The 14,874-nt window shown below is 52.7% G+C and overlaps 1 protein-coding gene across 3 annotated transcripts in view; it reads left to right on the top strand.

Moving 5' to 3' along the window:
* Nucleotides 1-14,874, top strand: part of ITGA9 (integrin subunit alpha 9) — a 357,855-nt gene that overhangs the window by 256,574 nt on the left and 86,407 nt on the right. For all 3 annotated transcript variants that reach the window (XM_078432512.2, XM_078432513.2, XM_078432514.2), the window contains exons 19-21: nt 2,832-2,918; nt 6,631-6,710; nt 14,019-14,108. In XM_078432512.2, coding sequence (XP_078288638.1) covers nt 2,832-2,918; nt 6,631-6,710; nt 14,019-14,108 — 257 coding nt within the window. The remainder of the gene's footprint in view (nt 1-2,831; nt 2,919-6,630; nt 6,711-14,018; nt 14,109-14,874) is intronic.

Below are 14,874 nucleotides of genomic sequence, written 5' to 3'. Positions count from 1 at the left end.
GTCAGACTCACCAGAAGCAGAACCCGAGCTGGGCGTTTCTGTGCAAGCGATTTATTAGGGAAATGCTCTGGAAAGAAGCGGAATGAATGGAGCAGAACGGGACAGAGGAAGGAACCAAACGGATGTGCTGTCAGCTGGAGGCTGCTTTAACCTAATCCCACTGGAACCCGAGTTGCACAGCAGAGCTGGTCTCACCTGGAGGCAGAGGGATGGCCTTTTGCACCCATGCCAATCACAGGCTGCAGAATCCTTGCGGGGAAGGGCGTTGTAAGCCCCCGGGCGAAGCGGCTCCCATTCAGCCGGGAGCTGATTGAACCCACGTAGGAAAGGGGTCCTCGGGCAAGCACCCACACCATCCATACAAGGAGTCACGGTGTTTGCGTACTTCACAACTGTCGTAGGAGAGCGGGGTATGGAAATAAATGACCCCAGCAGGGCTGTATTGGTGCTGACAGGCAGCAGGAGGGTGATGCATGATATCCCTTCCTGTAGGACCACCAGGAGCTCATGAGTCATGAATCGTACACTGAGAGCTCTGAATCCCAGAGAGGTCTGTGGCTTTTGCTCTTTCTGCTGAGCCCCACCAAGATCCAACCAGAATTTTATAATCTCCAGTAGACTGAGTAGAGTGACCGAAAGAGTTAGACTAATGCAATAAATGCTGGCTTCAATGTTATTTTCTAGCATTTTGGAATTAACAAAAAGAAAGAAATTCAGCAGCTCTTGAATAATCAATCAAAAGCAATCTTAGGCCAAGGCCAAGAAAACCAAGGGCTTCTCAAGTACCAGAGCAAGTTTTTGAAGCCCCGGTCATTCCTGCACACTCACGCAAAAACTGAAAAGGTCTTTGGGGCAATAAATCTTTATTTCAAGAACAGATAGACCTTTGACTTGAATTGAAAACCTCTCTCCTGGAGGCGTCTGGGTGGCTCAGTTGGTTAAGCATCCAGCTCTTGATCTCGGCTCAGGTCATGATCTCATGGTTCGTGGGATTGAACACCACGTCAGGCTCTGTGCTGATATTGCAGAGCCTACTTGGGATTCTCTCTGTCTCTGCCCCTGCTACACACACTCGTATGCTCTCTTGCCCACGTGTGTGTGCTCTCTCTTACTTTCTCTCACCCTCTCAAGTTGAAGGAAGGGAGGGAGGGAGAAAGAAGGGGAGGGGAGGGGAGGAAGGAAGGAAGGAAAGAAGGAAGGAAGGAAGACCTCTTTCCTTCTTTGAAAGGGGTTTCTAGTGGGGTATTGAACTTCACAAAGGGAGTTTGGAACTAGGTTGAATAATCGTGTAATTTATATACATGCTGGGATGCTCTTGAGAGTAATTATACCCATGACAGGTATGAACGGGAACTGTGCCAGGGAAACTGAGAGTCAGCGTCACCTAGGCTTGGGCTCGCTGCCTCTGATGCCCACAGGCTGATTAGCTAGGATTTCAAGGAGCTTCTCCTTGGGCCAATGTGGACTCTGCTTCTGTAGGGAGGAGTATGAGGAAGGGGATGGTGACAAAGCCACCACAGTGAATCATTAGGACCAATCTTTGGGATATGCAGGTCTTGAGACAGCATTTGAGAAACTGTTCTCTGGTTTCCTTATGGAAATTGCCAACACATACCCCTAGGCTCCAAGAGCAGCCCCTCACTCTGACGTGTAAATGTCGGTTTCTCTGCTGGGAGGTCTCTTCTTTCTAAGCTATGAGCTCTTCAAGGACAGGACTGACATCTTTCAGACCTGTGCCCTTCACACTGATCATGGTAGGTGATATGCTGACTCAGCTAACCCAACAGATGCTCAGGGTCTGTTCTGAATCCTGTGCCATTTCCATACTCTGGGTGTGAACTTGGCACCCATGAGTATTTGGTGCCAAGATGCACGAAGTAAGCCTTGGAAGCAGGACTGAGAAAGAGTGTTCCTGATAGTGGGGACAACTTAAAGAGAGGTGTAGAATAGTAAAGGGTGTTCGTAGAATAGTAATGTGTATGCTTATTCCCTCTAGAAAATCAGAGCTGTGGAATGGAGAAGGAGACAGGCTTTAGAGGGCACCAAGAAGGCACATGACCTCATTGAACTTTGGTGTCCTGGGCTCTAGACACACAGCAAGAGCTAGTTCTGTGCCTTTGCCTTCTCCAGAATCTGCAACATACCGTCTCCCCTTGGAAGTCTTGATTTGGCTTCAGTAACTTGGATCCTGTGGGTTCTGAAGAGCCTCCTGGCTTCCCTGTGTTGTAGACACAGGTGGAAAGACAGCAGCTCGCCACGACCCCTCTCCTGGCTTTCTCAGGCCACCGTGTGTAGGGTCCAGCCCTGGTGGGCTACACAAGGAAACTCCTCCTTGTCCTTGTACCTGGGCAGGCTTGCAGGGGCCCTGCTCAGCCCTCACACACCTCCTTGGTGTGTATTTTCCTTGGAGTCTGTCTTTCCAAAACTAGCAAGACCTTGAAAGGCAGGATTCGAGTGTGGGCTTAGGAGAAAGCGTCCAGAAAGTGTCCTGTTGTCTTTAAGCCAAACCTTTGGAGACATCCAGCTCACGTGCGGCTGGTTCAGTTTACCAGGAGAGCACCGGGGTTCAGAGCCGAAACATTAGTTAAGAATGTCCTGGGTACCTGCTTCCCTTCCCAGGGGGACCATAGGTAGGGTGGGCCACCAGAGGAGGGCTAGGGGACTGGGCCTGGTCCCAGGTTCCCCTCCCACCGGAGCCAGCAGTGACCGTTGTCTGGGAACTGCCCCAAAGAAGGACCGTGTTTGCTAAAGTCTCGATCTGCCCCTCGGAGGCCACTTACACATATCTGTCCACACAGCCAGCCCATCCGTTGGTGCTTTTTCTCTTTCAGGAGGAAATGGGCATTTCCTGTGAACTGTTGGAATCAGACTTCCTCAAATGCAGCGTGGGATTTCCTTTCATGAGGTCCAAGTCAAAGGTAAGGGGCAGATACAGGGCACTTCCTTCACAGAGGCCCCCGGCCCTTCCCATCAGCCACCTGCCCGGTCAGCTGCACCCCCACCCTCAGTCTTCCTCCACAACCCTGCCCTGGGCAGTGGCGCCCCAGGGGCCCTGGGCACATGTTCCCCTTTGATCCACGTGACGTACCATGAATGTGAGAGACGCACCGTGGCCTTGGGACTTTGGCAAGCCCCGTCTGGTTGGCCTTCTTGAAAATCTTTCTCTGGGACATTCCATGCCACTGTGAGAGAGACAACATAGGAGAAACGTGGTCTGGGCTAGTGACCTACTGTTCTGTCACTCCCCTGGGTACTCAAAATTTTCTGAAGAGACCTCATAAAATTCTTAAAACATAAATACTGGTATTGCATTTTGTTTTTTTAAAGTGAAAGAAATTAGAGTCACTTTGGCATTTATAGGAACCCAAATTTTCTGAGCTTAAATAATGTGGTCATGGTCCAGTATATTCAGACATTCATGGAACATTCTGGTGTATGCCAGCCTTATAAGAATATGCAAAGATATGTAGAAGATGTGATTTTTGGAAGCAAAACTAGGATCTAAAAGATCAGGTCTGCCTTTTGAAATGGAAGCTATTTTTTTCCTGCTACGATTTGAAGGAAATTTCACATTCCTTTGTCGAACACCCCCCCAACCCCAAGAAATGAAAATTTAATCCTCCCCTCCCCTCCCCCTTGTCATAGAATCAAATTGTTTTAATCTCCAAGGCATTTTGGTCCCAGTACCTGGTAGCTGTTTTGCAAACCATTTGTGAGAATATTCTAGTGAGAAAGAAGGTTTGCTTATTTCCTAGCAAATCACTCAGACCCTTCATTGAATATGTCTGCTCCAAACTACAGTGGCTCTTACATCTGTGATTTCTAACCCCTCTCCTGCTCTGTTGCTCATTCTGTCCACAATCATCCCAGGAGAAGGGATGATGTAGCTTCCCTTAGAAAACGAGTTACAGGGGCACCTGGGTGGCTCAGTCAGTTGGGCGTCCGACTTCAGCTCAGGTCATGATCTCACAGCTCGTGAGTTCCAGCCCCGCGTTGGGCTCTGTGCTGACAGCTCAGAGCCTGGAGCCTGCTTTGGATTCTCTATCTCCCTCTCTCTCTCTACCCTCCTCTGCTCATGCTCTGTCTCTCTCTGTCTCGAAAATAAATAAACATTAAAAAAAAAAAAAAGAAAGAAAACGAGTTACAAATAGCCGGCCGGACCCTGGCCACATCCCCTTAGACTCCAGATAGGGTGAGGAGAAGGAGGAACACCCTGAACCCTGGACATGATTGCCCTGTGGAAACATACATGGCACCTCCACACACAAATTTAATTGAAATCTTTTCAGCAACAGAAAATAGACTTAATTGAAAAACAGTGGCAATTGCCATTTCATTGTAAAATCCAGCCTGTATCCCAAATCAAACCTAAGGTGTGTCTGGCTAATTTTAGTTTAAAGATTACGTTAAGAGGAAAATGTTATCACTTCCATGTACGGATCCTGGATCGCTTACCATAAAGAGAGGGTATGTAGTCATAAAAATGAATATAGTGAAAACAAAGCCACGTTGAATTCGGAAGCATTCAATTTTGTCAAAATTCATTAACTCTCAAAATAGTCATGGGAACCGACAGAAGTATGAATGTTGGAAAGTTGGATTTTTTCCCAGCTTGGTAATGCCGCTACCTTCCTCCCACATACAGAGGCTGAAACCATAGCGACCCTAAACCTGGAGACAGGAGGTCTAGGGGTGAGTCCCTGGAGAAGGCCCAAGAAATGACACAGCGGGGACAGGAACTGCCTCTCTCCGTGCCCACCTTGCCCTCCCCTGTGCCTGAGACCCTGTGGCTCATCAGGCTGCAGACCACCTGCAGAGCCTCGTGATAACACCGTCAGCTTGCTTTTTTGGCCACGAGTTTCCCTCGGTCGTGACCAGCCCACCCAGTCTCCGGCCTTCCGTTCTCCCAGGCCCCCGTCTCTGGTTTTGGTTTCTGACCTCGCCTGGGTCTTTAGTGTGTTTAATTCCCATCTCCTGCCAGTTCTGACCCTGTGCTGGGACAAGACCCTTGACTTTCCCTTCCTTTGTGTCCTCCAGCTCTGCGTCCCATCCCGTCTCCATGCCCCACCCTCCCTGGAAACTAACAACCCCTGCTGCAGCAGAAATTTCCGTCCAGAGAGGGATGTCCAATATACATTGTATTTGACGGTCCAACGTCCATTATTTTCAGGTAGCATTCAGGGCAGTTGAGTCCAGTGTTGCAAAGTTAGACCAGTGCCTAGCATTAGTCATAAAGGAACCCAAATATTTACATATTAAATAATCAGAGACTCTCAGAGCTTGGTGGAATTTAAGAATCATTTTGTCCAGGGGCACCTGGGTGGCTCAGTTGGTTAAACATCCGACTTCGGCTCGGGTCATGATCTCGCGGTCCATGAGTTCGAGCCCCGCGTCGGGCTCTGTGCTGACAGCTCAGAGCCTGGAGCCTGCTTCGGATTCTGTGTCTCCCCCTGCCACCCTGCCCCTCCCCTGCTTGTACTCTGTCTTTCCCTCCCTCCCTCCCTCCCCCCCACCTCAAAAATAAACATTAAAAAAAATCACTTTGTCCAACCTCTTCTTTTTGTTGAAATGCAAAGAGGTTGAATGTCTTGGCTAAGATCACATCGTTTGTGGCGGAGCCTGGTTTTATAACCCTTACCCAGAGGCCCCTCCCACATTCCCACACATGCCCAGTATGTACCTGGTGAAAACCATTTGTTCAGGGCGGTCTGCCCCCAGTCACAGGATGCTCACCCCTGGGAGTACCTGAGACGATTGTAGGTCCCGAGATTATTTTAGGCAGAACAGGGACGCTGCACTCAACGACATTGACTCTCAGTGAGACAGTCATTACCTGGTCAACACCCTTTCTCCCTAATCGTATGCAGGAGGTGGTCTCTGATAGTGCTGGCATGTGTTTAACACCTTCCTGGCACTTGCTAATCTCCCTCTCACCAAAATAGAGCGGACCTTCCGGCTCAGGGCCTTCAGCAGGCAACAGAATGCTTTGTTTTCATTTATGTTTATGACAGTCCTCTCTTAATGGTAAGGGACCCTGGTTCCCATCTGTGATCGGGAATAGAAAGTTTCCTGTCTTTAGGGACCCCTAGGTGGCTCAGTCGGTTAAGCATCCGACTCTTGATTTCAGCTCAGGTCATGAGATCAACCCCTGCATCGGACTCCTCGCTAACAACACGAAGCCTGCTTGGGTCTCTCTCTCTGTCTCTCTCTGTCCCCCGCTACGCTCTCTCTCTCAAAATAAATAAACTTAAAAAAAAGTCTTTAAACAAAAAGAGTAAGGCGGGGAAAGTACAAAGTAAATGACACAGGTGATACGATATGCAGATGTTGCAGACTTTAGGAAGATGGTGTGTGAGTGATAATTAGAAAGGTGTCTGGTTTAAAGGACAAGCCTATCATTTCCTAGGGAACCCCAGTTGCTGAAAAGGACAGCGTGCCTCTCACCAGAGCGCCCTCCGGGCTTGGCTTTCCTGCGAAAGCTGTATCTCTGGCCTGGCAACCAGAAAGATACACGTGAAAAATAAAGCTTGCCATGCAAGTGGGCTTCCAGAGGTCATAAACTGCAGAAGACTGTAGCGGTTAAGTTCGGAATGCCTGCTAACGCCAGGCGTCACTTTCTTTTCCCCCTAGTACGAATTCAGCGTGATCTTTGACACCAGCCACGTGTCTGGGGAAGAGGAAGTTCTTAGCTTCATCGTTACCGCTCAGAGGTAAGGGGGATTTCTTTTTTTTTTTTTTTTTTTCCAAAGATAACAGAGTTATGCACATGGGAGAGGACACGGCCAGGTCATGCTTTGATGAGGCTCAGGACGCTGAGGAGGAAGAAACGGTTCAGCAATGAAGCCCCAGGCCGCGGGGTGGAACCACATCTCTCGGGGGGTGGCGCTAGTCTAGGTCCGCTTATGCGGCTACCGGGCCAGACAGAGCTCGGAGTGTCTGGGGATCATCCAGTCGGAGCTGATGGTTTTTACAGCCAAGGAGAGACAGACCGGGAGAGGTGAGGATTCTGAGCCAAGCTCATTCGTTCACAAACTTCCCCCGTGGGTTGCCGGACGGAGTCAGCTGTTTCTCACCAGCACACCGTCGCATTCCCTGACGTGGGGAGAGGGCCCTGCGGTCGGAGGGCCTGGCTGAGCCCGTGGTCAGAGGCCCCGAGACCTACTCCGCAAGAGAGAGCTTGTCCTGGAAAACCTGTGGGCCGATAGTGAGGGCGGGGGGGACGATGCAGGGCGGCTCCTGCCCTCCGCACGGTGCTCCCGCCCCTCTCTCTGCAATGTATCCTCGAGCCCCAAGGGCCTTGGGGGTTGTCAGCTGCCTCCACAAGCCAGGACCCACACGCACCTTGAAGCGCCATCGGGGTAGCGGTCGGCTGACAGCTGGGATGGACGGAGAGGTATTTAGGTGGGGGAAGAGGGGGGAAAAAAAAAAAAAAAGCTTCGATTGAGCTGTAGGGTAGACACCCAGGCCTATACCTTTTGTGATTTGAATTTTCTTTTTCTGGAAATGATTTTTTAAACTCACCGGAAACGTTGCCAAGTGTAATTCAAGGAACTCCCACATAGCCTTTGCCCGGCATCACCCGGCGGCCACACTTTGCTCCATTTGCTTTCTCATTCTCTGTGTGTGTGTGTGTGTGTGTGTGTTTTTTTTTTTCTTAATCATCTGGAAGTAAGTTGCAGAAGTCATGCCTCCCTCCCGTAAGTACCTCAGGGTGCACGTCCTAAGAAGGAAGCCATTCTCTTAAATAACCACATAGAGTTAGCAAATTCAGGAAATTTGACTGCCGATACAAGGCTGTTATCTACAGTCTGTGTTCCAGTTGCCCCCAGTCGTCCCAGTGACTCTTCAGTCACTTTTCACTGGTCCACAGTCCGGTCGAGGATCACGCATTGCGTTCAGTTATCATGTCTTATCTATAGTCGCCTTAACCTCCAAACAAACTTTCATGCCACGAGTCCTAAGTCCATCCTGGAGGTGGTCTGGAGATCTGAACCAAACTCCCTGAAGGCCAAGGTCAGGCAAGGACCACTGAAAAAGGTGAGAAAACAAAACGAAGAACCCGCATGATTCATAGAGGCCAGGAAGTCGGAAGGCCAGACACCGAGTGAGCGGTCAAGGACCGGAAGTCCACCAGGGAGAGATGCTCTGTGGAGTCACGAGGTTGTTGGCACAGGGTTCCGACCTGAAAATGCGCAGGATCTGGGGTGCAGAGGGAGGCAGCGAGCTCAGCTTCATGAAACTAACCCAAGCCTTCCCATGAGGAGAATGCCCTCAGGAGCTGAGAATGACAATTCTAGAGAATGACACGTCCTGGACTCTTCAAATGAGCCCCGTTGGGGCCAGCTCAGGGGCGACGTGCCGCACGGGATAACAGGCACCGGCTCAGCCACGTCTCCGGCCCCCAGATACAGCAAGAGTCACGCTTGGGACCATCTGCCCACCCCCCCCGTGCACGATCGCCAAGTGGCTGTCATGGGCAAAGGACCGAGCTGGGGCTGAGAGGGATCCTGGATGAGTGAGGGGGAGTCTTGCATCCCAAACCGTCTCAAGAAGGCTCCAGTCTAGAGTTGGAGGCAGACACGCAGCTTCCTACAGGGGAGGAGAGAGGAACTAGCGAGGGCAGGCACGCTTCGCCCCTTCAGTCTGCAAATGTCCGAGCACTTCGCACAAGCCAGTGTGCTGCGTAAGACACTGGCACAGCCCTCCTCTTGGGGAGCCAGTGGGCTGGTAGCAGGGGGACAGATAATGAGCAAATGACCGCGTAACGTCAGCGAGAGACCAGGAGACAGCGGGATTCATCCAGCAAGCGGGACGCATTCGCCGGCAGTCCTAAAGCATCTTCTTTTTGTCCCGTACTCTCTTTAAGCCCGCTCGGGGGGGTTGGTTCTTTGGCTGTCCTGGGAGGGGGTCCAGGACAGTCCTGTGCATTCTGAGGTCTCAATCCCTTCAAGCCTCACAGCGGATTCACAAACCTGTGATTAAGGTGTCCCTTGAAATAATCAAAATTTGATTTAAAGTGAAGGCTCTCACCCCTTAGGGTGGGCAAGCGGCAGAAGGGAAACCTACCTGCCTCTCTCTCTCTCTCTGTCTCTGTCTCTGTCTCTGTCTCTGTCTCTGTCTCTCTCGGGAATGGTCTTGCTTTCCTCCAGGGATGCTGCTCCTGCCCCCTCGTTCCCTGGGAGAGTTCCTGAGCCCCCGAGGCTCGCAGCAGGGCTTGTGGGAGGTGTGTGTGAAGCAGGAAAAGTGCCCGTCCCTTAACAGGTGCTGGTGTCTACACGCCCCCGGCCGCAGGGGCGTTTGCAAGCTAACTCTTGCTTTTGCACAGCCAGCCCCCTGCTGCGGGTTCTCAGCCGCTCTCCCTCCTCATATCCTCCAACCTCAGCCTGTCCACAGCTAGAGACCCGTTCAGCTGAGGCTACCCTCAGGGACGGGACCAAAGGGGACCCCACACTGGCCTTCACACAGAGTCCTTCCTCAGTAGCCTCAGCCCTGCTGGTCTCTGCATTCTTCATGCCCCTCTCTCTTCACTGGGCCAGGAGAGGGAAAGCCAGACGCCTTCCCCTACGTTCTCTGGGGATGCACCCCACCCCCCACCCCACAGCAAGGTGCCCTGAAGCCTGAAAGGGCAGACACCCTGCCCCCACGAGCACTTCTCTCTAAAAGCTGTTTCTCCAGAAATCCTCCTTTCTCTGCTAGTACATCCTTGACGTTTCAGCTTGGATTTTTTTGCCCCCGACCATAGGAAATCCTGGTCTGGTGCTTTCCTCTGAATCTTGGCATCTTTGATACCCCAGCCAAACCATGCATCAGAGCGAACATACTGTCACCCACCCCCCACCCCCCCAGTGATTGTTGAATTTTCACAGATGCACCAATTCCCCAGAGTCTCGGACTGAGATCCTTCCCAAGCCCTGAGTCTGTCCATTCTCTGCAGTCCATGCCGGGCCCCTCACTAATGGCTTTGCCCTCAGGTATCCCATCTCCATCTCTAGCCGCTGGTTTGGGAAGCTCAGGTCGGTCCCCAACAAGCACAGACCAGCAGGCACCTGCGGTGAGATGCAGACACAAAGAAGCCCTGATTGTATCTCCCACTGCCCTTCGCTTTTGTTTTCCTTTGAGGCCTTCCTCAGTCTCCGTGTTATTTAAAGCTGGCAGCGTTCAGATTCACTTTCCCTTGGGAATGACTGGATGCCAGAAGCATACATTTTCAGAGCCCCTCGGTCCACAACCACAGTCGCCTCTTTTGGCTTCCGTGCCGTTTCTGTATCTTCTTTCTTTCCTTTCTTTTTTTTTTTTTAAAGCATTATCACTAACATTTCGGAGAATGTTCTCTCTCCTAAAACTAAGAGCGCCGCATGTCACAGTGTTTATTTGGCTCTCTTTCCCTCGCGTTTTCGTGCCCGACTTCCGCTCCAGAGGCAATGACTCTCTGGCCTTCGGTTCAGCGCTAGTCGGACGTGGTGAACAAACACTAAGCGCGTGTAAAAAGTAGACGTCAATACCGACAGCCGTGATTGTTCGCAGCCAGCCCAGCAAGGCCGGAAATGCTGCAGAACCTTCTAGCCTGGCAAGGGGGGACCGCGCCACGGGCTACTAGCGTTTCGACGCCGATGACCATTGGCGGGGCTTGCGAGCTTCGGGCTTGTGTGAGACTTGGTTATTTCCCATGCGTACTGTTTGAAGATCACACAGTTCCCGGCCACTTAAAACGTGACTGCGACCTAACAGAACTGCATACAAAGCATAGAGAAGATGGAGTCTGTTCCCATCGCTAGAACCCAGAATGGCTTCCCCGGGGGATGGCATTTACCAGAAGAGTGTGTTTTCAGGCTGAGGACGCAGAGGCACGGCGTCGAGAGCTCACACAGGAGAGCCTAAGACCCATTGCAGGTGGTGGGCATTGCAGGGTTCGTGAGCCATCTCTGGGGAAGGCTGGGGAAGACGACTGACGGAGGAGATCCGGCTGGGCCACGGAAGGCCCACGTAGCTCAGGAAGTCCGCCCTCCATCCCAAAGGCAGAAAGTTTTTGAAGCGGGAAGTGACGCGTGCCACGGTTTGCCCACAGAGCACGAGATCGTTGAATTTAATAAAAGGAGGCAAATGGCCGATCAAACCTGGAAATTCTCATTCTCCTGCTGAGTCTTGGATCCACAGAAAACCCTGTGGTCGGGCAGACCCATCAGGGCGCACTCTCCGTCCCTCTCCACCTGGGACAGTCGATATTCCTGGGCAGGAAATAAATGACATCGGAAGCGACTTCCCTGGTTAAAAAGAGGGAACTCCACCTGCCTTCCAACCCCACCCAGAGCTAATCAGTGGTCAGAGAAGGAGAGCCCAGGGCACCCCGGTGAAAACTCTATCTGTTAGAATCACATGTCTGTAGACTCCAGCTGTGCCCATTGGAATCACCCCAGGGGGCTTTCAAAGCTACCTATGTCTGGTCCACCCTGCAGAAATTCGGGTCTATTGGTCTGCATGAGATCTGAGCTTTGGCAGCTTGAAATAGTCTCATCGGGTGATTCTAAGAAGCAGCCAAGGCTGAGAACCACTATCCGGGGTCCCTGCCTCTAGACTGGGCACATTTCCACTCAGCAAACACCTATTAAGTGGGTAGTACGTCTCAATGCAGTGCTGGGCACATAAGAAATCATGCTAATAACTTACTAAAATCAAGAACACCCCCTTTTGTGCATTAATACTGCTACATCGCATCAGGGGACACGTAGTAGTGGCAGCTTAAGTAATTGAAATAGAATCTTCTAGCCTTTGAATCACAAATGTTAAGGAAGCTGTATTATATGTTAAACATGCAGCGGAATATTAGCCAGCACTCATTTCTTGCCAGATGGTGGGAAAACTGGTCTCACTGCCCCAGAGGGCGGCCTCAGCTCTTGACTCCCTGTTATGACTGAAAGATCCCTAAAGCCCCTTATCTTGAAAGCCACAGTTAAAATATCAATCGTCCAGTCCTCCCCGTCACCACCCTTTGAAGATCTCCTGCCTACTTGTGGATTTAGGAGGACATAAAGTTGAGGCTAAACAGTCCTCCAGAGCTCTCTCAGCAGCCTGGCTCTGCAGACCCTGGGAAAGCATCCCAAGTCACGAGCTTGCAGAGTGACCGGAAGCCTTTTGATGTCTGGCCTCTGTATCTCAACTTTTCAACTTCAGTCGGTCTGGAGCAGTCACTCGATGACAGATGAGACCGTTGGGCCCGAGCGGCCAGCAGCCACAGGTGGCTGCACAATTGGTAGGGCAAGGGGTGGCGCTTCCTTCAGGAACCCATTACTCAGACCTGGCAGGATGCCGGGTGTGGGGAGGGGGCAGGCCAGGGCGTGACTGTCCCATCCATTCTGCAGCCTGGTGGGCCTCTAGCAGTGATTCTAAGGCTTTTATTGCCCCCCCCCCCCCCGGGAAGGAGAGGCCAGGTGGACACCTGACAATCCGGCTTCATCAGACTGGCTGCCCTCTGAGTGATGGATGTCACCCCAGATGCGGAAGACGGATGAAGAGCCAGGGGTCAGAGTCACAGAGCACCATTGTTTCAGAACAATAGGAGAAAGAAGGAGAGGGGATGTGGGCTGCTATTTAAGTATTGTTGCCTTTAGCACTTTCTGGTGGGAGAGGAAGGCAGTGGGGGCAGAAGGAGGGCAGGGAGCAGACAGGAACTCTGCCTGCCTCAGGGAATGGGGGTGGTGGGGAGCGATCCAGTGAGCCGTGCCCAAACCTCAGCAGGGCTCCGGGCTACTGCATTCCACCCCTGGAAGATGAGCTTGGCTTCCAGCCGGGGTCCCACACTCAGGCCATGTGGTAGAACCCATCATCTGGGAAATGTAACAAAATAGTAAAAGCAAGTTCCGTCTTCTCTCTCCCTCTCCTCCTCTTCTTCCTCCCTCTCCACAACCTCCCAAATCTCCTATCAGATTTGGAGGAGGAATCACAATGGAAAAGCCCCTGACCTGGTTTGCTCTGGGTCCCTTTGAGCAAGCTCCCTAATCTGTCTGAGCTGCTCCTTACCTGTCAGAGGTGGGTAATCCCTTCCGGGTTCCTCTTAGGACCCAGTGAGATCATGCTGTGCAATACGCCTGGCACAAAGCGGCCACCCAACAGCATCAGCCTCCTTGCCCTCCCCTTTCCAGAAAGACCTCACAACACTCCCCTTTCTCACTCCAAAGGGGACACCTGTGTGTGGACATGCCGCAGCCAGAAGTCTCCAGAGGGAGCCCCCGTGATCTTTCTCATGACAGGATTGGCCAGGGCCTCTCTCCCGGGCTCGGCTGCTCGGCTCCATGGCTGGTGGGTGAGGCCCCCAGCTGGGCAGCAGCTGCCCAAGTCCAGCAGACCCTCTCCCAGCGGCAGGGCCCGCACCTTGCCGGCCCGCCGCTCGCGGAACAAGCGCTTACAGAAGTCGCATGCGCTGGCGGTGTCCCGCCATAAGCGTTCAGCACTCCCCTTGCCCCTGCACCCACCGGCCAGCTTTCAGCTCCCAGCACCTGCCCCTCTGCCGAGGCTTTCTCTGGCCAGAGCCCACCCACTTGGGTGCGTGGGGCAGGTGCCAGGAAATGCATGCTCCCTGTCCCCCGAGTGGCGGGTCTCAGGAGTCCGTGGACCAAGACCCACCTCCCTGGGAAGACTGAGTTGGGAAGACGAGCTGTGTGTTCCACGCTGCCTCCCAGATGCCCCTAGCGAGACCAACCCCAGTACAGCGCCGACCGCCTGCACCGTGTGCCTTCTTTGTCTTCCTTCCCTTCCCTGTCTCCCTCCTCCACTCCCAACTGGTGTCTCCGGGGGTCACCTCCCCGACACACTACCTGTACTCACATCTTGGGAAGGGGATCGCAACTGGGACAACACAGTGCCCACCGTGACTCTGTACACGGACCGGAAACAGAACTGAGGACACGTAAGGTGCACAGTCAGCCCTCGGAGGGTGACGGACTGAGGTCTAACTCGGAACAAACAAGCCTGCTGCCGGGTAGCTGGCACTGACCAGCACTCACCCCCCTCTCCCTCCCGCGCAGTGGCAACGTGGAGCGCTCCGAGTCCCTGCATGACAACACCCTCACGCTGACGGTGCCGCTGATGCACGAGGTGGACACGTCCATCACTGGGTGAGTAGCCAGGCCGGCCAAAACACAGCGGGACCCCGCGGTGGCACACCGGGCCTTGCTTGTATTTGCATGAGTAGCCGGGAGTCCGGGGCCCTGCCGGTCCCACTTCTTCCCAGCTTTGAAATGCAGGGCAAAAGCTAGAGCTACTGGCCCGTGCCCTCCTCCCTCCTTGTTTTCTCCTCTTTCCCAGCTACCCACCCACCTGCTGGGTAACACAAGAAGTTGGACGGCAAGGTGAAGCCCCATAATTTCTTTGGGCGTTCTGTACACCTTAATGTGCGTGTTTTCCCGGCACCCACCCCTCCAGAGTGTCATGATGTCTGGGATTCAAATCTCAGCCGAACGCTGCTGGGCCAGAGGTTACAGCCAGATGTGTCCCAGCGACCCTGGCTGGCTTGCAGAAAGGTCCACCTTTCCGATTAGCTTCACAGTCAGCGCTGGCTTTGCACGCTTCTGTTAACCCCTTCTGCAGAGCCTGCGGTGGCTCTTCCCGACGTCTGTGGTGGTCCGGAATGGGCAGGGAACAAATCCAACGGGCACGGCGTCTGCCCAGGGGGAAGTCCACGGCCACTCAGCGTTGCTGGCGTTGGAAGGCAGGGCTGCAGGCCGCAGGCTGCAGGGACCCAAAGCAACCCGGGTGGTTTTCAGCCAAAGCCCAGGCCTGGAAAAATGAGAACTCAGTTCCTGTTTCTGGCTTCAGAAAACAGAGCACATACCTCTTTGATAGTGGAAAAAGAATTTGCACAATTAAGTGTAGATCAAATGA

This window comes from Panthera onca, chromosome C2 (assembly GCF_046562875.1).
Source record: "Panthera onca isolate mPanOnc1 chromosome C2, mPanOnc1 haplotype 2, whole genome shotgun sequence".
NCBI classification, from domain to species: Eukaryota; Metazoa; Chordata; class Mammalia; order Carnivora; family Felidae; genus Panthera; species Panthera onca.
The sequence above is the reverse complement of the archived record's forward strand: the minus strand, read 5'-3'. Positions and strand labels throughout refer to the sequence as shown.